Raw genomic sequence first — 21,891 nt, forward strand, 5'->3', positions numbered from 1 at the left:
CTGTCCATTTAATGTGTTTTTTTTATTTAATTACCGTGATATTCTAGCATCTGGTTTAAGTAAGAGCCCCTGATCTAGATCTTGTTTTTTTTCCTTCTTGCAAAGAGCACTGGTGTCACTTTTTGTGTTGACTGGGTCTCTATAATCTTTTAAATACTAATTGGGACAAACCTTCCCTGTATTTTTACAATTACCAATTTACTGCCTAGGTACCCACTGTAGAGGTGGACCAGGGCTATTCCAGAGAAAGGAAAAGAGATCTGTCTAAAATTCCCATATATTGTTATATTTTTCCATGTCAATATGCTGCAGTGGAGTATTGTAATGTCATTAGAACCTACTCAGTTGGGCCCCTGAGTAAGGCCCTTAACCCCAGCTGCTCCAGAGGCGCTGTATAAATGTCTGACCCCAAGCTTCTCTCTCTGTCTGTGTGTTTCATGGAGAGCAAGCTGGGGTCTGCGAAAAAAGGCAAATTCCTAATACAAGAAATTGTATGTGGCCAATAAAGTAATCTTATTTAAATATTCAGGTTATTACATATTAACATTATTTCATTGAACAAGGCAGCTTTAATGTAGGACTGTCACTCTAAAGTGACTTAGGTTGTGTTACCCTGTCTACCAGTATTAATGTATGTACACAAGCATAGCATTCTTCTGTTTTACAAGACAGAACGTTCTAAAACTGCATTGATTTTCCACTCTCACTAATGTTGTAGAACTAGTTTGATGAGGACAGGCACTTTTGCAATAAATTATACACTAAGTGATATTATAAATATAGTGAGCACATCTTTTTCTAGTATTCTTAATCTCCACCCACATTTGAAGCTTCACATCTTGTTCGAAATTGGTTCCTTTTTAAGCCTTTTTGATAGGTCTGCACTCCAGACTAATGAATCTTCACTTGATTTAATGAAGAGTAAAAATAAAGTAATTTAAAAAAAAAGATTACAGAAGACATTTAGCTAGAGCAATCCGTGAAGCTTTTAATTTGTACTGTGGCTTTAAAAGCACCTGTTTGCCTTTGTGTGTGAAAAAATGCCTTTAAATCTGACCTCTTTGATTTTCTGTTATTAAAACCACATTTCCCAGAAAGCCCTACGCTCCAATCGGATTTCTCTGTGCCCTATTTGCTACATTTTACGTTTACGTCCACGATATCGTTTAGTGATTGGCTGACAAGTTGTCAATCACGGAAAAAGGAACCAATGGTCTTTCGATTCCCCTGTAAACGGCGGCCGCCATGTTGTGTCTTGGGGGATACAGAGATTGTTTAGGAAGGAATAGGGAAGCGGCGTTCATCTGGATTACGAAACGGGAATTCGGGCTTTGAGCTTCGACTGGAAGACCGGGGGAGAACTGAATCGATCGCCATGAGCCGTCCGTCCTCAGCGGGCGGCGGGGGCGGAGGGCTCGGCGCTGGCAAAGCGGGAGGCGGCAAGCACGGAGGCTCAGCCGGGGCTGCAGCCGCCGCCGCCGCCGCCGCCGCTGCTGCTGCCGCCGCGGCCGCCGCCGCCGCAGCCGCCGCCGCCGGAGTGGCCGGGCCGGCGGCCGGGTCGGGCTCCGCCGCCCCCGCCGCCGCCGCCGCGCTGCCGGCCGCTGCCTTGCCGGGCCAGGCGGCGGAGCTCACGGCGCTGTTCGAGTGCCCCGTGTGTTTCGACTACGTCCTGCCGCCGATCCTGCAGTGCCAGGCCGGCCACCTCGTCTGCAACCAGTGCCGGCAGAAGCTGAGCTGCTGCCCGACCTGTCGCGGCCCTCTCACGCCCAGCATCAGGAACCTGGCCATGGAGAAGGTGGCCTCGACGCTCCCTTTCCCTTGCAAGGTAAGCTGCGACCCGCTTCACAGGGGCCAGCCACGCCGGTGCCGCCCGGGCTGCGCTGTGCTCTGAGCCGCCGGCTCCGCGGGGTCGCCCTGGATTTCTTTTTAATCGTTGTCTTGGGGTCTCCCGTGCGTGGAGGCGCCCGGCTTTCGTCGCCGAGAAAAATGTTCCTCCTTGTGTTGGCCCCGCAGTCGCTGGGGAGCGGTGTGTGTAAATGAACTTACCCTGAAATACCATTAACCAGCCGGGTGCCCTGGGCTCAGGGTGCTGGAGTTGAAAGGGAATCGATATTATTGGTATGTGCTGGGGGCGATGGCGGTTTTGCGTTTAAAACTTGGCTGCTTTCACCCGTCTGACAGTCAGCTGACTCCCGGCTCAATGCGCCCGTTGTGTGTGTGTATGTATATGTGCGCATCCCTGTTATCCCGGTGCTTTGCCAGTTTTGCGGTTTCCAGGTCCAGCGGTAGAAATCGGGGAGTTAACTTTCGTCCAAGCGACCTGCGTGGTAACACCGTGTTTCTGGCACTCACACGCGTGGAACCCGTGGCTTTAAAAAGTTTCGTTCCGCAGCAGGCTGATGAGCTTCTGAAAAATCTCATTGGGTTAAAGACCTATTTGAGACATTCTGTGTAACCCCACAAGAGGTACTGGATGTTTATTAGGACGTGAATTTGTGTAGAGAGGAGCTGAATTTGGATGTATTTCCGCGCCGGCATCCCCGAAAACCTGGAGCGGATCGAACTGTTGCTCTGCGGGAGCTGGATCTGTCCTCCTTTCAAAACACGTTCCTCTTCCTGAAATTCCTCCAGCAGTTTCATTTACTGTTTCCCTTTATCTCCTTGGAGGAAAACGGATTTTGAAACCGAGGGATTCTGGAAAACGTTGGAAAGCAGCTGATCCGGAAGAACCAAATAAAAAAAAAAAAGTCCAACAACAGTTGGGATTGGAAGTCAAATAGAATAAAACTACAACTGAAGGACAAAGCGAGTGAATGATGATGATGGTGCCCAGTTGGGCCGTGTTCCAGTATTGAACTGCGTGAGAAACATTAAGGCTTCAGGTACGGCAACTTTATAATGATTTATTTTTGTGTATAATATATTTATCCCCCCCTCATCTGCTCATATGGAAGAGCCTGCTTACTCAAAGAATTCCAGAAATAAGGCCCATGGTCCAAAAGACATGGGAAAGCTAGTAGAAAAGGACAAGGACAGCTCTGGGATGTGATTCTGAAGCTGAGGCTGGTCGGTACTGGGATGGACAGCCCTGGGACATGATTCTGAAGCTGAGGCTGGTCGGTACTGGGATGGACATGTGGGGAATGAATGGACATGTGAGCAAGGTTTCTGATAATTCTGCCGTGTGCGGCGCTGAGCAGGAGTGTGTGTCTTCTCGTAGAGCAGATAGACTGGAAATGGAAATGCCCTCGTTTCCCGTGTGTGTGTATGTGTGGTGGACATCATTGAACTCTGCAACAGGTGCCTCCAGACTGGCGTCTGTGCCTGCTGTCCCCGATGAGCACTCTGGTATTTGGCACAGAGAATCGGAGCAAGCCTCAGGGAGTCACTGGGGCATGGAAGGCAGCACATTACCCCAGGACACTGTGCTGCAGAGCTTGTGCCAGAATTTGCAAGCTGTTTGTGTGCAGAGATCCTGCCGCAAACGAGCACATCTCCAGGCCTCAAGGGGGCTGTGCTTTTCTGGGTGTCAGTCCACCTGAGCTTTCTGTTGATGCCCTGAGAGCTTAGCCTCTTTCCATGAGTGCACTGGTCGACAGTTCAAACTAGAGACCAGCCTCAAACTGTTTGTCATTCCAGCCATAAACAAGTATATAGAGGAGCGAGATCTCGTTTCTCCAGGTCTATGGTGCGAATACAGACGAGGCACTGACAGGACAATGCTATAGACAATGTAGACATTTCCATTTCTGACTGGGTACGCGAAGTGCAATGTGCAGAGTGCACTTTACTTTACAGTATTGTGCAAAGAATACATCAGACAGTGTGCCTGACTTTAGGCAAAAAAGCAAATGTCTAGGCATTGCTTCAGCTTGCATAAAGACTGAATGTAGGAAAGTGTAAAGCAGGGTCAAGGTAAAGAAATTCTCGTGCTAAAGAAATGATAGTATCTTGGTTGAAATGCTATTTATGTCCTTGCAGGTATTTGCAATTGAAAGCTCTTAGAATTGTAAGATGGATATAGCGTGCCTCCAACATTGTATTGCCTGGCAAGGTCAGTCCCTCTGGGCTCTGCAGACGGGCTGAGAACGTTCTTGTTACTGATTAAAAGAAGTGGGAGCCCCGAGAGCTGCGCATCCTCGAGCTGTTGAGCGTCGACGTCTTCGTTCTGTTGATCCGCGTGGCGCGGCCGGACGGTAATTTCCCGGCGCGCAGGGCAGGGGGTTTTAACGAGCGGTCCGCGCCCTGATGAGTCGGTCTGGCCTCTTGCCCGTCTCCTTGCCCCGGGCCGGTGGGTGGACAGCGGAGCCGGCTGTGCTTGAGCCCCAGGCTCCGCGTCCTACCCCCCTCCCTATCGTTCACCTGGAGAATTAATTAGAAACCAGCAGTATTTCATGCATCGGCGGCAGAAGAGGCTGTTAAAAAGGCCGTTTCTGCAGATCGTGCGCGGGGCTTTTTTTCCCCTCATCTTTCCGAGTTTCCTGTTGTATTCCAGAAGCGTCAGATGTCGCCGGATCGTAATTAATTTCACAGATGAGTTGATTTGGCGGGTGAGGGGACCGTGCCTGCCAGCTGAGCACAATCTGCTGTGTGCGTGTGTGTGCGTGCGCTGTACACGACCCCCACAGAAAATCACACAGCGAGAGTTTGCCACTGCTGCCTGGCTGTGGAGTTAAAGTGGAAAATTAAGGATTAAAGATCACACTGACGTGGTGACCAGCACGGGGTCCCCCCCCCCCCCCCCCCGCCGACCTGTGTGTGCTTTCAGACCAGGGTCGGGTGTCCGGGCAGCGCCGGACCGCGCTGTCCAGCGGAGGGCGATGGGAACATGCGGGCCGTCGTCGCGGAAACGGCCAGGTGGGGCCACAGATGCGCAGAGCGCCCTCGGTGTGAAAACTCGGGACAACCGGGTGCAAGGGGGCCGGTCCCGTTCCAAGCGCTGGTTCTGTCCGAGAGGGTGGATCGGGCCCTGAAGCTGGCTTCGCTGGCTGTGGCCTTTCAGGGCTCCGTGCCGATTAAGTTAAAAATGTAATAAATGTAAATGTGCATTAAATGAAGGGGGGGGCAAAATTAAAAGTTAAAAAATCATTGAGTATCCACTTCATTTCAGTAAACGAGCCCGACCATTTCTATATCCGTGACGATTATCCTGTAGAATCCTGCTGCCACACATCTGGTCCTCTGCTTCTGATTATTGATTCCGAAAGCTTACAGGTCCTGGAAGTCGCTGGTGGTGTTACTGGGGTCTGCGCCCGTGTCGGCGGTTGACCCGCGCCTCTTCCCCGGCCTCCTGGGGCTCGGGCAGCGCAGCTCTGCAGGCAGGAGATTTACTGCAGGACTGTCCTGGTGCAGGGCGCGGCGTCCTTCCCGTGATCCGGTCACCTGAGCGCTGTCATCGGGGCTGGGGCTTTCATCCCAGGCCGAGCTGTCCGGCGCCGTCTTGCGCTCTCTCTCTCTCTCTGCCTCCCTGAAGCACCTCCTGAAAGCTTCAGCGCTGGACGAAGCGGCCCACAGCCCCTGGCATCATTAGCGCGCGGAGCGTCTCTAAAGGAATAATTGCTCGATCAAAGCGAGCGTTCGGGGAAGCAAGCTTTATTCTGCCAAAACAAACACGCCGTCGAGAAATGAGGCGCGCCTGTCAGTCTCCCGGGACCTCCAGGGGCCTGGCTGGAACTGGGGCGCTGTGTGCGCGCTTGCCATCGTTTTCTTCTTTTTACGTCATCACACGACGGGACGGTCAACAGGCGGGCCCGTCTCGGGGGCGGGAGGTGAACCGGTCCTGTGGGTCGCCGTGAGGCTCTGGCCTCGGGGGCCGGTCGCTCGCGCGGCGGGCATCGCCGGCTCAGCTCGGCTCAGCTCAGCTGGGGCCACCGCCGTGCCAGCCTCTCGCTGGCTCATTAAACCCGCCCGCCCCTCTCTGCGTTTCACACTCCGCCAACCTGAAAATCTCATCAGGCTCGCGCGTCCCGGCTGGTAACATATTCCTGTCATGCCTCCCGGATCGTCTTCTGCAGGGAGAGCGTGGCTGCCTGCCTGCCATCGATCCCACCCCCCCCACCCCCCCTAGATGAGGGCTGTAGAGCTGGGCGAGCGAAAACAGCGCAGAGGGGGGTCTGTGTGACGAGCTCCTCTGGGAGTTTCAGGAGGGGGCACCAGTCCTGGACGTGTCTGTGGCTCCTAAAGGAGGGCAGTTACAGCCCAGCCTGGCCATAGCTGCCCGATCCCAGATCTAACCTATCCGCTGGGTGTTGGTCACCGACAAATCAGAGAGGCTTAACGGAAAGCAACTGATATCCCAGTCGATGAATGATGCAGTCGGGCCTTATTGAGGTAAATTCAATCGGCCAGTCGGGTTTGTCTCTTGGTGATTCGGGGTAACGAGAGCTTCTCGGTTGTATGGAATTGTCACTTTTGTGCTGCTGCTGGCGCAAACATACAGCGGCATGCAATCCTGCGCTTATTAATGATCAATACAGTAGGCGCATTTGTCTTGGCTCTGTTTATCACAAAGGATCCCACAGCACGTCGCACAGAGGAAGGGGCCCAGTCTTCCTCCCCGCATTGCAGCCGCAGTGCCAGAGAGGAATTTAGCCAGGGTTAACACCCCTGATCTTAAGAACCGGCTCACGCAAGTGGTTTTAATCTTATCCAGGGAGTGATACTTCTTACAGTGCAGTTTCCATACTGGGGCGCTGGCTGGCTTGAGCATCCTGGTCCACTGACAGCAGGCCTGCGCTCCCACTGCGCACCTGGTCTGTCTGGGCTCGGCTCCTGGGATATCGAGGAGGTCTGGCTGCCGGGCGGGGGATGCCCCTGTGTTTCTCCTGTACTGTACTCCTGATCCGCCCTGCCAGCAGAGGAATGGCCAGGATAAAGATGTTGGGCAGCTGGGCACCGTCTCCTGGCGGGATGCTGTTTAGCACGCAGCTGTGCCATTAATTATCGGGCAGTAATTGAAGCTTGCGCGCTTCAGGCAGGCGGGAGCAGACGGACATCTCGGGGGGTGGTGGGGGGGTCGCGTATTCACCAAGCATTTTACACCAAGCTGCGTCTGCTACCTCCCCCGCGAGAAAGGGGGACCGGGTTTTAACGGCCTGGTGAAGGGAGTCTCCAGTGAGCCTCTTGGACGGCGTGCAGCCTCTGATACGCTGTAGCTACATGTTGTTCTCTGGTAAAAAAAAAAAAACCCAAACAGGTGTGAACTCAGCGTGGCGCTGAAGGCGCTGGGAATGGATTTGTCATCTCCTTCGGCGGGCATTGCCACTCGGCCTGCGTCTTCCTCCGCTCTCTCCTCCTCCTCCTCCTCCTCCTCCTCCTCCTCCAGAGGCCTTGCCTGCTTCTTCTCTCAGCACCCTAATTATAACCCCTCCTGATTGCACTGTCACTCACTGCGGCAGCTATAAATAGGCGGCCATTTACGCTGTGGGGAGGCGGTAGGCTGGACTGCTCGGTGGCGTGGAAGTGAGTGTGCGGGGGGGGGGGAGGAGGGAAAGTGTGTGTGTGGGGGGGGGGGGGGGTAGGGGGGTTGTTTTATAGCGATGTAGCCTCCCATCCCATCTGTAATGCCTCTGTGGCCGTGATTGAACCTGCAGGCTCTTTTGCACCGGGGGGGTTGTAGCAGCTCTGGCAGCCGATCCAGGTGCTCCTGGGGAATCCCATTGCAGGAGGTCAGGGCTACAGGCAGCAAGGGGGGGGATGGGCTGATGGAGCGAGGGGGGGGAGCAGGAACCCTTGGCGGCCTGTGCTCCGGCCCATCCGAGCGCTGCCGGCTCCGGGCAGGAGGGGAGCCGCCGGGAGTTCTGACCGCCCGAAGGGAGCGTTCCAGACGGACCCGCCGCGAAATGGCAGGGAGGGGGGTTCGGGGGTTAGCGCTCCCGGCCAGCGGAGGAGGAGCAGAGCGCGTCTCCAGCTCCGGCTCTCCTGGCCCGGGCAGGGGAGGAGGGGATAAAAGAGGAGAGTGCGTGTGTGTGATGGGAGGAGTTGCACTTGGCTGACAGAGCCCACTCCTCTCTCTCTCTCTCTCCTCCTCGCACTGTGTCTGTCAGCGCTGCGGCGCAGCGGCAAGGGGAAGACCAGCTCCAGCCGCCGGAGCCCGGAGAGGAGAGGACTTTCCGTGACGAGAGCAGTGCAGCAGGCAGGCAGGACCAGAGAGAGGGGCCGCCGGCTCGCTGTCTGTCTGTCCGCGCGGCGGCTGGCTCCCGCCGCTGTGCTGATCTGCCGCGGACGAGGTGCTGGAATGCAAACGAGACGCGTGCCGGCGCGCGAGAGCAACACAGCGCAGCAAGCTGTCTTAATCCTATTGTTCCGCACATGGGCCGGCTCCCGGAGTGACTCGGTGCCTGGTTCGTCCTGCTGACCGCGCAGCCTGCGTGGTTGGCCAGCTGTGCGAGTGCGGGTGGATTTGCGGAGTGTTTAAATTGCACTCTCTTGCATCCTGTGATTGGAAGTGATTCCCGTCACCGATTTCACCACTAGCAGCTGGGGGGGGGAGGTTCCTCTCCTGCAGCGGAGGTCCGAGGTTTCGCGCCGAGGTCAGGGCGCTGGCGCGCGCGCTTGGCCTGACGTGCCGGATCCGTGCCCGTCCCTTGGCGAGAACGTGGGGCTGCTGCCCGGTCAGCCGGGGGGAGGGACTGGCTGTTCGTCTGGGGTCCCGGACGCAGGTTTTCTGGCTGGTCTTTCCTCTGGATCGGGACGGGTCCTGTAGCTGAACCGAGCAGCTGGGTCACGGTGTGCGTTGGACCCAGTCGGACCCTGCTGGACTTGGAAAGGCCTTGTTTCTGAAAGGGAGCACCTGTTCTGGGATGAGCTCTGCAGGGCACCTTGCTCCCAGTGGCCCGCCTGAGTGTTCAGCGTGATTGTGCCAGTGCTGGAGCCTGGCAGCGGCCAATCCGATCTCCCTGGACGCTGTTCGCCGTACATCCTCTGCTCAGAATGAGGCATCGCCTTTCGAAGTTTCCGGAGTGCTGATTCACTGCTGTTGAATTATTTCGCCCCCCATCAGCCGCTGTGGGGGAATCGCATAGTGCCTGGAAAGCGAGTTTTTCCGCAGCCGAGGCGGTCCTGCGGCGGCCGCGCGCCGATCTGCGGCTCGTTCCAAGGAGGAGGAGGAGGGGGGCGAGGCGCGCGCGGGATCGCATGTCCTGCGCCCGCGCCGCGTGCCAGCCCCGCCGGCGAGCGCCCCCGCCGCCCGCCGGCGCGATGCTGTGCCCGTCGGCCTGCCTGCCGCTGCTGCAGGAGCTGTCTCGCCTGCGCTGCCTGCTGGGGTGGCCACGCCGGGGCGAGGGGCTGTGCGCCCCCCGGCCGGTCTGCCGCGCCGCGCCCCTGCCGTGGGCCCAGGTGAGTCCCGCTGACCCCCCCACCACCACAACCGCCATCAAACCGCTGCAGCCCTGCTGTCAGGGGGCAGGGAGGGAGGGTGCTGGCCTGGGAGGAAGAGTTTCATCGCGTTAGCCAGACGTCTCGGCTGTAACCTGATCTCCGGCGTAGCCGGAGCTCTGTTCGCCCCGCAGATGGGTGGAGCGCATCTGATCGGGCACGGCATTTTAACATTTCAGCGTCTCGCCGTTTAGAAATAATGGCTCTATTTATCGACTTGATTGTGGAGTGAGGGCGAGTTGAGACAGATGAGCCTTCCTCTGCTAATGATGTCAGCATCCTTGGGAACGGCTGGCGGCGGCGGGGGGGGGGAGTCCGTGCCTGTCAGTGCCATGGGGGGTCCTGCCCAGAGCTCTCCCCTGTGGGCTGCCTGGCACCCTCTCGCTCCATGAGCTGCGATACCCGGGGCACCCCCTGAGGAGCTTGTTCCCCGTCTCCGGGCGCGACGGAGCTCGTGTGCCTCCTTACTGATACCCCTGCGGCCACAGGGAATGTCGTTCTCCCCTGGTTGCTTCCTCTCCTTAACGTAATTACTGGAAGCCTCTGCTGGCTTCTGCTCTGCGCTGGAAGCTTTTAGCAAAATTGCCATCGATTGAATCGGCCGGGGTTTCGTCTCGCACCGTATTAGGGCAGGCCACTGCGCGGCTCAGCCTGTTCGGGCCCTGCTGGCCAGCTGCCTGGTGTGCAGGAGCATCTCTGTAGGAATTAAAAGTCTAACTATTTAACCAAGAACAATATATAGCAGCGAGCTTGTGCAGCATGCTCCCGGCCAGCAAACGATACAGGGTGAGAGGCGAGGAGAGCAGGAGGGAGCCCGAGTGTGGCGTCTCGTGCTTGCGGAGTGTAGGGTGTTCTCGCTGTCCAAGAAACTTCCCTCGCGAAGGTGCCTGCGGTGGTGTCTGTGGTCTCAGGTGTTCCGTTGCAGGGAGGTGGAGCTGCAGGCTGAGGATGACTGAGGAAGGGGGTAGCAGGCTCTGTTTGGGATCAAATCCCAGGCAGTGAGGATACATCAGGGTTCAAGGAAGCCATTTTTGAAGCCTTTCCACACTTTGGGCTGGTGTGTAAAAGCTCCGCGCACCTACAGAGGCACCTTTCAGCACCTACAGCTCTTCGTAATTACTGGAAGTCTCTGCTGGCTTCTGCTCCAGGGCTCTGGACTGGAGAACTGGTCATCAGAGTCCAGAATCCAGCAGTTCTTCCACGTGACTTAGCTGTGTGCACTCCACACCTCCTTGTATATCTTACCCCACCGCTCGGAGCTCTGCAATAGTCCTGAAGCTTCTTCTGGTTTAGTTGGATCCAGCTTTGGACTGTCGAAGGGCTTCGCTGCTGCAGCTGCAGCGTGGCTTCAGACCAGTTTGCTGCGTGGCATAGGGGTGTCAATCCGCAGAACGGGTACGCGCCTGTGCCGTCGAGCATCGCAGGCGATTGTGAAGATGGAGGAAGGGTGTTCGTGCCGGGCAGCTTCGACATTCGAGACCCACCTGCTTGGAGCCGGTTTCTGTCCTCCTGCTCTTCGACGCCAAGCGTCGATGGCCGAATGTGCTAGTGGAAAATACAGGTTGCGTCCTGATTCGGCCCCGCGCAGAACCCCGACGGGGCGGTTGTAAATATGTTCACCCTACCGTTTTATTTTTAACTGTGAACAGAGGCTGTGATGGCGATGGGGGGGGAGATGTGGAAAAGACAGGGGAAGGAAGGAGCTGGGAAAGGCTTAGGGAACGCCGCTCGGAGAAGCCTCTGTGTGTGGCGCGCTTGATTTAGGGGCCCGGCTGCGCTGTTTGTCTTGCGTGCACCGACAGGCGCCGACATTAATTAAACTCTGCTACGCCGCAGGATGGTTTTGGACTTTTTATGGCTGTGGAAGTTATTGCTCTCCTTTTAACAAGCGTTGCCAATAGGGGGGAAAGGAAGCGCTGGGAGACGAGCAGCCCGGCGCGCAGTACGGCCAGCTGTGTCTGGGAGGGGGGGGTCAGGGTTTTCTACAGCATCGGTATTGTTGCTGGATGAGGGGGGTGTGCCGGACTCATGGCCTGTCCCCATGAGATCAAATCTCCCGTGTCTGGGTCTAGAGTCTCCCTCTTGCCTCTCTTGCCTCTCTTGCCTTGGTGACTGTTGGGAGCAAGAGGAGGGAGGGCACAGCTGGCGGAGACCGTGCCGCGTGGATGAGTGGACTCCATGAAAACATGAATAAATTGGATTAGCTCCGTGTCCTTCCCCGTGGGCCTGCATTATTCCTCCGCTAACGCTTCCCAGTGGGAGCCGGAGCTCCTACATGAGAAATCTTCAGGGATGCCGGAGGGCTGAAACCCACAATGCGGTCCGATCGCAAATTGAAGGCTTTGTTGTTTGTTCGTTTTTTTTGCTTTGATCTTCAGAAGCAGTCGTGGTAAAGAGGTGGTTGAGCGTGAAACCCAGGAACTCGAAGCCCCCCTGCTGTTCCTGCGCGAGATCTGGCATTCGTGCGCGAGAGCAGATAACGACGCCTCCATCTTTCCGGGGGACCCTGAAGGGCTTATTCAGCGGGGAGGTCGTTTCATTATCAGACCAGCGTTGCACCTCGCCTTTGAATTGGGCGACGGCGCCAACCAGACGAAGCTGCGGTTTTATTTCCTGCGCTGTTCAAGAACGCGTGATCTCCACTGCTGTGAAATACTCTGGCATCTTGGGGAGACTCCGTCCCTTAGTCCGGGCAGGAGGAGGTTTTAATCAGGAAATGAGGATGAAACCCGCAACAGTGTCGCGGCGCCGGGGGCAGATTTGTGTCGGGGGGGGGGGTTAGAGGATGATCGCAGTTTCACCTCCGCTCGTCTGCAGGATGTAGCCCATCTAGTGGGGGGTGGCCGTCGCTGTCACGGGCTTCCTCCGGCTCTTCCCAAGAGGAGCGTGATGGGAGCGTGCTGTACGACCCCCCCTGGGCTTGAGTATCATGGACCTCAGCTGCTTACCAGAGAGACTCGTAGCCTCAGTCAAGCTGGACTGTCCCTTTTGAAGAGACGCACTTCCCTCATCCCCTGAGGGACAGCGCTTCATCACCTGGCGGGCGATACGCTCCCTCCCAGCCCGCCTCCTCCCGCGGCACCCACAGAGGAATTCACTTCCTGATCGGGCTCCTCCTGTCCATCGCATCTACTGGGTTAGCCCCATTCCCCCCTCTTTACCTAACTGGGTAGGGGGGGTTCATTGTGATTATCCCCCTGTATGCTTCGCTTGGGGAAAAGAGGAGTGTCATGACGTAGGATACCTCAGGATTTAGAAACTGGGAAATGGAGAGGTGACAGGGTCAGAGGTCAACGTCGTGTGTAACGTGTGCAACACGATGAAGATGTAATCAGACTGATCCTGGTTTTCTCTCTTGAGCTTTTTCTTTATTTGATCGTTCTTTGGAAAAAGCAGGAAATGGAATGGTCTTAAAACAAGCCGCATAAGAAAAAAAAATTGCTGTGTCCTGGCGTCTAGTTCCCTGTTGAGGCCGTGTTTCATCAGTCACGCAGTGTGCTGGTGTTTGGGGCCGTGTCTTTGTCCTGCCAGGAGCCGCAGTGACAGCTTCCAGCACTGTGACTGAGCCTGCAAACCGAGGTCATCTGAATCGGAGGGGATTTATTTTTTAGCCTTTACCGGTGACCCGATTTATGTATTACAAACTCCTCAAGGGCAATGCCATTGTCAACCAGATCAGCTTCTAGATCAAGTGGTCAGAGAACACAAGTGGAAACTGTGTGGAAGAGCATTTAAAACTGAGAACAGGAGGCTTTTCTTTACACAGAGGGTTGTGGGAGAGTGGAGCAAGCTACCCAGCCACACTGTCGAAACCGGTCCGCTTGCTTCTTTCAAAAAAAATGCCTGGAGGAGATTCTAAGATCAATTAACCACTGGCTTCCTCGTGTTTGTTACCTTTGTTATGAATTCGGGTCAATGCAAAGAAAGTACAGTACAGGAGGCACAGGACAGGGGACACCCTGACCAGGACGCCAGTCCATCGCAGGACAGAGAGACTTCCCAGGTGCCAGTTAACCTACCAGTATGTCTCGGGACTACGGGATGAAACCGGAGCAACCGGAGGAAATCCCTGAGGAGAACATGCGAACTCCACGCAGACAGCACCCCAGGTCTGGAATTGAACCCCACCATATGCCGATTTAAATACGCGCACCACAATTTAGAAGATGAAATTAAAATAAAGAGCGATTGTGCACACAACGATAGTAGTGCCAAGACGCATCTTGTGTCCAGACCTGAGAAAAAAGACCTTTTTTGTATTGTGAACGTGAACGATTGTGACGGGGAGTAACCTGCAGTATTGGGAAGGCCGATGGTGATTGATTGCCCTGGTTAAGCAGTTGTTGCACAGATAATTAAGAGAGGTGTCACAGGACAGCCCCCTAAGGGGACGTTAGCTGGGGTAGACAAAGCGAGCTCCCTAAGGATAGCCAGTCAGCACTGACAGCGCGGGAGTGTGTGCACACGAGCCCGTGTGGAAGGGAAGGTTATGCCGTCCCGCTTGATCGGCTCTGGCTGGGGGGGAGATCTTTTGGGATTTCCCTGGGCACTCCGGCGTCAGTGACCTCCACATGACCCCCCCAAACAAAATGCTGAGCAGGCAGCCTCGTTCATGCTGGTCCCAAAACCAGTCGATACACAATCTACTTAATGCCAGTGGAGCTCAATACCTCCCTTTTCTCTCGTTGAGCTCTGAGTATGCGTGTGTGACCCCATGCACTCCCAGCTTCTCCTCCAGACACAGTGCAGCAGTTCAAGCGTCTTCATCAGGCCCTGAATGATGCTCGGGGCTAGGCTGATAGATACATCCCTGTTTTGTGCCCTTCATACACATTATACTGTTCCTAGGGTTGAACTCGGCTAATTCGAATAATGAATTCTCCGGCTTTGTTATAAAGCGTCATACAACGTCCTCTGACATCGCCTCTGAATTCCCCACTATAAGTCAAGGAGTCCTCCTCTGTTCTGGGATATTGATTTTAATGATATTATTCATCTTCTACGTTCCCGGTCTCCTCTTCTGGTTTTGGATCAGCTTGAGCATGTCAGCTAATTAACCTAATTATGTTCCGAGGATTTTTCTTAAGGTCTTTTACAGTCTATAATACTAGATGTTCTTCATTAAAGGTACAGTTACCAGTAATGCACCTCGGAGTCTGTTTAAGGGAATGACAATTATGCAGTTATTGCATTATTAAACCAAATATGTGGGTGGAACAAAACGCAGAAGACACCAGGCCCTGCAGGAAAGGACTCTGAGGGCCCTGGTCTTGCAGTTGGCACAGGCCTGTTCCCTTTTCTCTCGCGCGTCAGGCTGTCGCGGATCTCTGTCGTTCTTGCCGCGGCTAGACCGTGACCAGGTGACACGCGAAGGCAGCACCGCAAGCCTGCTGTGAACTTTGACCTCGCTTCTTGTCTTCTCCCCCCTCTCTCTCCAGTACGCCTCTGCCGGATGCCTGCTGTCCCTGCACCACAGCGAGAAGCCGGAGCACGAGGAGGTGTGCGAGTTCCGCCCCTACACCTGCCCCTGCCCCGGGGCGTCCTGCAAGTGGCAGGGCTCGCTGGAGGCCGTGATGCCCCACCTGATGCACGCCCACAAGAGCATCACCACGCTGCAGGGCGAGGACATCGTCTTCCTGGCCACGGACATCAACCTGCCGGGGGCGGTGGACTGGGTCATGATGCAGTCCTGCTTCGGCCACCACTTCATGCTGGTGCTGGAGAAGCAGGAGAAGTACGAGGGCCACCAGCAGTTCTTCGCCATCGTGCTGCTCATCGGCACGCGCAAGCAGGCCGAGAGCTTCGCCTACCGCCTGGAGCTCAACGGCAACCGCCGCCGGCTCACCTGGGAGGCCACGCCCCGGTCCATCCACGACGGCGTGGCGGCCGCCATCATGAACAGCGACTGCCTGGTGTTCGACACCTCCATCGCCCACCTGTTCGCCGACAACGGCAACCTGGGCATCAACGTCACCATCTCCATGTGCTGAGCGCCCCCGCCCACCCCCCCCCCCCCACCCCGTGTGCTTCAGGGCTGACTCTGAGGGAGGAAGGACTGCCTTTTGGCGCTTTTGTAAAGGGGAGGGGAAGAGAAACATATACAGGACGTATCTTTTTCAGACGTCGCAGTCTCTTCCCACGTCCCAGAAAACAAGATCTCCACGTCCTGGCGAGTCTGGACTCCCGATAACGGGATGCGACGGAAGCAGGAGCAGCGACAGCTAGTCTGTCCGCGGTCGAACTGCATTGCCTGGATGGGTGGGGGCGTGCTTGTGCACGCTTGTGCACGCTCGTGAAACGCTTGTGCACAGTTCAGCCCGGGCAGAGGCAGGGACGCTGTTGGCGTGGGCGTATATCCCCGCCCGCGCCGGTGCCCTCCTCGGGTCTCCAGGGGGGGGCGTCTTGTGCCCGGGTTCCCCCTGGTGTGCGCGCCGGCAGAGGGAGACGCCCAGCGCTGCGCCGCTTGCTCGCCGTTGTAGTAGCAACTTTTAGACGGTGTCTGCGGGGCGCAGGGAGCCCGTCATTAACGCCGCGGACTGGGCCGGGCAGGAGCCGGTCGCGGTGTGGCAGTGGCGGCGTTGCCGTGAGAGACAGCGGTAGCCATGTGGAGCCTGGCAGGGCGCCGGAGCTGGCATGTCAGAAAACGAGACCCCACTGACTCTACAGGCAGCACTGCAGGCTAGCTGGGCAGAGGAGGAGCAGTCGGCGTCGGGTGCAAGCTGTAGCTCTTCTGCTCCTTGGCTTTTCGGTGCATTCAAGTGAACAGAGTGCCTCATGCAGTTACTGAGGGGAAGGAGCAGGTGTAACCTGTGGACAGTGGAGGCTTACGCAAGGTGTGTGTATGTAGGGGGTAGGTACAGACGGAAACATGCAGAAAAGCTGCTCACAAAAGAACTGCATTCTCATTACCTCAGATTTCTCAAAGACATTTCAGAAAATTTCGGAGCCACACAAGGCTTTTTTTTTAATTTGCTTTGCTCTGGTGGACCAGAGCGGTATTTTCCACACGGTTTTTAATACCCTGTCCTTTCATCCCTCTCATCCGGCAGATGCTTAATCTGGTTTCACCTTGTCTGTTAGGGCTAGAGGACACAGGGCCCCCCCCTCCCCGTTTGCTTTCCAAGACTCGTGACCTCCAGATCGCCCCCCCCCCCCCCTTCCTGCGCAGGGAGCAGAAACGCCAGAGAGGGGGGCCCGCCCACCTACAGGTAGTGCCCTTCCGTGGTCTGGGTACTAGGCTGCCTGTGCAGGTTCTCTGCTCCGGTCAGCTGCACAGAACAGTAACCAGGCGCTGGCTGGGCGGATAAACAGGTCTTCAGCAGGCAGGTAGTTAAGGAGGAGGTGACCTAGAATTGAGAAAGAAAACTCAAGAGTCGGGCTCTCGGGGTGCGAAGTCCCGATGGTGCCCCGGTGTCCCGTCTTTGTCCTCAAAGTGCCCGAGCAGCCTGCAGCGCCAGGGGCTCATGGGGCCAGGCAGGGGCGTGTAAGGCATGGTGGCACGGGCCCTCTGTCAGGAGCTGACAGTAGGAGGCGCTGGGGGGGTCTTCCTTCTCCCACACTAACAGTGCTCACCCACAGCCCGAGTCTGCACGTCTGCCTGGAGCTTCAGCAATTCCCCACGTTCTCCTGGTTGGCTCGGAGAGCTGTCCGACTTGGAGGGAGTGATTTTTGTTCCCCCCCATTTTTTTTTGTTTTTGGTTGCCCGTGCCGTTCAATTGTACCTTTCTTTTCTCAGTTCTAATTAAAGGACCAAAAGTGGGGGAAAAAAAAGATTATTTTTTTAAATTCAAGAATTTTCGGCCTCCAGTCTCTGACTGCGATGCAAAAGAACAGGGAGACCTTTCATTCTGTTGCACTCTCCTGTGATCAGACACCTGCTAAGCCTTACTTTTGTACTGAGCTGGCATCCACCAGCCGAGCACTGTACCTGTGGGCAGCGTGGCCAGAGGTGACGTCGCCGCTGTGGGCCTGGGACTGCCCAGGAGGCCATCCGTCTGAAATCTCCCGATCGGGTCTCTCTCCGAGTCGGCTCGGACTGGTGGAGATCTTGGTCCTGACCCGCGGTGTCACCTCTCAGTGCTCAGGAGGGCTGCCAGCAACACGTCACCACTACTGAACCTGACACACCTCCCGGAAACTCACACGGACCCGCAAGGAGGAAACTAAAATGGGCAACTAAAGTGATCATACCTCCAACGGCGTCCGTGTCCGTGATGGAGCGGATCGAGACGAGGGGCACTGAGGACCCCTGTGGAAGGAAGGACCTGTGAGGACCGTTCCTGGAACACAAGTCACTTATAAAGACCAGGTTCCTTCTCGGTTTGATTTTCTTGCCGTCTGTTTTTTTTTTGTTTTGTAAATGGTTAAAAGAGCTGTAAATCTTGGATTATTATATATTTAAAAAATTGTAACAGAAAACGCAGTTGTTAATATAAAGTAAGTTTACTGCAGATCTTAAGACAGTATTTGCTATTCTGTGCGCTCACTCGGGGTCCGGCTCTCCCGGCTGTCGTGTTGACCCCTGGTGATCTCGGGGGGGGGGGACCTCCTTACCCGGGTCCCCCCGGAACTCTTCACTATAACAGCACAGTCTGTGACTAAAACCCGGAGGTCAGAGTCGGGTGGCGTGCTCCGAGGCGCTGGGCTGGCCCGGCCCAGGTCGCTCTCCGAAGAGAGGCTCCTGCAGCACAGTCTCTGGTGCAGCTCTGACCTGGGGGGCCGGGGGGGGGGGGAGCCGCACGGGAGCCACTGACGAAAGCGAATAAAAAAACAACAATTTGGAGGAGGAGTATTACAAAAGAGAAACGATAAGGAGCTGGAGCACGACTCCGTTCCTTCAGCCACAGAGAACTGCGTACCTCGCCGATCTCTCAATAATGACATAAGCTACCCTGTAGCCCCCTGTGGGTTTACCTCACCCTAACCTTCTGCTACTTTGTAAGAAGAGGCTCCCCACACCCAGCGCGATAGAAATAGTTCAGTCTGCACACAGTGGCAGTGGTGGATCTGACGGAAGTCCCGCCACGGGCTCCCCAGGCTGGTACCCAGTGTAAACGGCATCGCCGACTCTGCTTCACAGGAACTATGCTAGGAAACCACAGAACTGAGAGCATATCTACTGCAATACCGCTGAGCCTCGCCGAATCTTGCCTGATTTTTAAGAACCCACTACCCCCCCCCCCCCCCCACCACCCCAGAATACCTCTGCCCAAAACTTGTCAAGTTTTTATTTTTTCCCCTTTCTTCACAATCGGGAAAAGCCATGCATCTGTGCGCTGCGTTGTTTGAGAAACGGATTATGTTTGCTGCGTGGAAGAACCCTGCTTCTGCTGCAGTGTTGGAAATATTAGTCCTCGCATTCTGTGGGGAAACAAGGGGGACGGGTTGTAATTACAAGTCTTTTCAGTCCTGTGAAGGCAGGGTTTTCTCCTGCCTGTGGGTCGGTGTAGACAGACCAGTGCCCGTGCAGAGGGCGGTGGTGCCGGCTGTGCGGGCTGTTCATCAGCCGAGCGCTGCGCGAGTGGACCTGTGACAGAATCCCGCCCGGACTGTTTCGAGACGGAGCCCCTGGGGTCGGGCCTGGGAGTCCTGCATCCCCAGGTGTCTGAAGGGCAGTCTTGCGGGGTTTACTGGTCATCATTGGCTGGACTTGCTGGTTTAAGCTCCGTTCTTCTTCAGGTGTAGCGTTTAATCCTGACGCCGCAGGCCCTGCGGGAGGGTGTGGATGCGGTGCGGATGAAGTGCACTGCCTGCTGTGGGGGGCTGTGCTTGTGCTCACGGGCTGTCCACAGGGGAGACTTCCGCGAGGCTGCTCTGCAACGCACGTGCACAGCGATTTTTTTTTTAAAGTCTGGTTTTCTTCCTCTCTCCCCTCCGTTTCGCTCAGACGCGCTTCCCTGTGCAACACCAAGGGCTTGAACCAGCCTCCCCTGAAATAACACCCCCCACAAAAAAGACGGTCTGGCTGGGAGAGGGGTTGTCTGGAGAGACCCCCCCTCGGTTTCCTGCGAGGCCGGTTCCGCGCGCGGCATGGCCGGTTCGCCTGCGGTGTCCGCGCGCGCCCTCGCTCTCACCGGCGCGCGCGTCTCAATCGGGCCGCTCCTCACTCGCCACGCGACAGCTCGGGGTGCCGCCCCGAGGCCCCGCACTGTCACGGATCTTTTCACTTGAACGTTATTTTGGACCGGAAAGAAAAATGAGAATGGGTCCCGCCAGAGAGACCCTTTTCATTTCCGGTTCGCGTCCGTCAGGGATATCGATTTCAAAAGCCTTGTGTAGATTGAAAGAAAGAAGCATCTTCTATGACTGCAAGAAGTGATACAACTTTTCTATAACTTTTATGATAAGCTTAAGAACGGGTTCGCTGTACCTTTTAATTATCCAAGGACAATAAAGATGATTAGTTTGGCAATAATGTTCTATTGCTACATTTAAATGTCTCGAGATTTTTCCTACTTCTGTAACTTTTAATTTTAATGTTATTTATTGATTTGTAACAGGACAGTCTTTATTCTTATTTCTACCCATAGCATCCAGTACCATGCCCCCTGCCAATCTGACGTCAGACAGATTGTGCTCAAGAACAGCAGGGGTTGAACAAGGAGGGCTTTGTATTGGGCTGAAGGTGTGGTGAAAAACACGTACAGTTCAGATTACAGTCTTTCTTGGCTTTAGGTCACAAGAGCATGATCACCAACTAGGCTTCTTGGCCCATATAGCTTGTTTATTTCCCTAGCTAATTAATCCAAGGGTCCCATGCAACCAATTCTTTCAAAAGTCCAACAACATGGCAGTCACCTGTTGCACACCCCCACAACTCTTCGTGTAAAGGCGTGCCTCCTTTTCTGATTGGGGAATCTCATCCCCGCTGCTTCCTGACGGGTGCTGGGGGCATCGGCTTCAACAACAGGGCTGGGCACCTTGCTTCAGAGACTGCTTTGGGTATTAAGAGTTGCAGGACTTGTGGGGACAAGCTCCTCAACCCTGTCATTGAACTGAAGACCCTGGCCTGTCTCAAGAAGCAGCTGGATCAGATCTGTGGATCAGTTGTCCACCATCAACATTCTGCTTTAGAATTCGCATAGATCATTCAAATTTAAATCAGCCCCCCTCTTTTACCCCCTAAAACTTGCATTCCTTCTTCATCTCCAGTTTTCTCCATTCTGGCATGTAGATGTGCAGAAAGTGGCATTTTCTGTTTCCTTTGTGCGTACTGAGAGGTTGTGTACCAAGTAGTCGAAAGCAAAAAAAATGTAACGAAGAAGCCAAATTTCAGCTCTCGCAAAGCCATTTGACAAAAAAAGAAGATCCATTTCAAGGCAGATCTTCATCATTCGAGCATCAAAAAGTAGTTCTTTTTTTTTCCCCAGCCATGTAGAATTCTAGGTTTTAAGAGGAGTTGCATTGTAGCAGCTGTGTTTTCGGATGGAAACAGGATGTCACTTTTTTTTTAAGGTTCTTGCGAAGTCTAACTTTTCGTTTTAAAGGTGGTGGTGAATTCAGGACCTCCTGACTTCTGTCACCTTAACGACTGCAGTCCCAGCCCCTCTCTGTACTGGGGTGGTGAACCTGGTGTGACTGGCAGCAGCTGTACAGAAGAGAGCTCAGTTCCCCCCCCCCCAGGCGTCTGGATGACCACACGTATGTGTGTGGCTATAGGACTTCACATCAGCTGGGGTTTTTTCTTGCAGTTGGAAACCTGGTCAACGTGCTTATTGCATCATTGATCCTGACGAGTCCCTGTGCACCTCCAGCCAGCAGAAAGGAAATTCCTAAGTGTGCAAGTGATTTTGCAAGTCTTGTTTCGATTTTTTTTTTTAAAAGATAGTCACACCGTTGAAGAATAATTCCATATTCCTGTGTGCTGAACTGAGCTACTGTACATGTGCCGACTCAACTCCCCTCCCCCGTTTAGATTAGTTTTTTTTTTTAGATGAGACCAACACAAAAAGCTGTTGTATCCCTTTTTACTGTTTTTTTTTCTTCTCCACAATGACAGTATTGCTGTGAGTTTGAAGGTAGTGTTACATTAGTGAAGGGAGGTACTGTGGAATCCTGTTGAGCAGGTGTTAATGTTTGTACTGTAAAGATGATTCTCTTTGTACTCTGTATATTTTAAATGACAAGTATCTTTATTCTTTACATGGTTTGCTGGCTGTTTATTATATGACATTATTCTGTTGAAACTGTGTAATGTTAAAAGTAGCTGTTCAGCAGTGCTTTTTTCTTTCCAAAGTGACCACTTATTTTGAAAAGCTCTAAGAGAAATACTGAAATACTGTCCTGTACTACTTAATAGATTTCTTTTCTTACGCTGTATCATTCAGAAATCCATTAAAAATAATATTTACATGTGTTACGTCTCAGAAATTGATTTCTGTGTTCAGTTTAATTCACTGCCTCACAAAGTAGCCTGGAGCAGTAATCTCTGACTGGTAGTTGCATTTGTGTCCTGCACTGAACTGCACCAACACCTCCACTCCAGAGACACACTGACTTTGTCCTGCAGAACAGGGA

The 21,891-nt window shown here is 54.5% G+C and overlaps 1 protein-coding gene across 1 annotated transcript; it reads left to right on the top strand.

The window, feature by feature from the left end:
- Window positions 1-1,233: 1,233 nt before the first annotated feature.
- siah2l (seven in absentia homolog 2 (Drosophila)-like) lies at window positions 1,234-21,730 on the top strand. Its single transcript, XM_088597062.1, has 2 exons — window positions 1,234-1,825; window positions 14,814-21,730. Exons 1-2 carry the CDS (start codon window positions 1,376-1,378, stop codon window positions 15,363-15,365), a joined length of 1,002 nt encoding a protein of 333 aa, XP_088453188.1. The 5' UTR covers window positions 1,234-1,375; the 3' UTR covers window positions 15,366-21,730.
- The last annotated feature ends 161 nt before the right edge of the window (window positions 21,731-21,891 follow it).

The sequence above is a fragment of the Lepisosteus platostomus genome, chromosome 10 (genome assembly GCF_059453375.1).
Source record: "Lepisosteus platostomus isolate fLepPlt1 chromosome 10, fLepPlt1.hap1, whole genome shotgun sequence".
In the NCBI taxonomy this organism is placed as follows: Eukaryota; Metazoa; Chordata; class Actinopteri; order Semionotiformes; family Lepisosteidae; genus Lepisosteus; species Lepisosteus platostomus.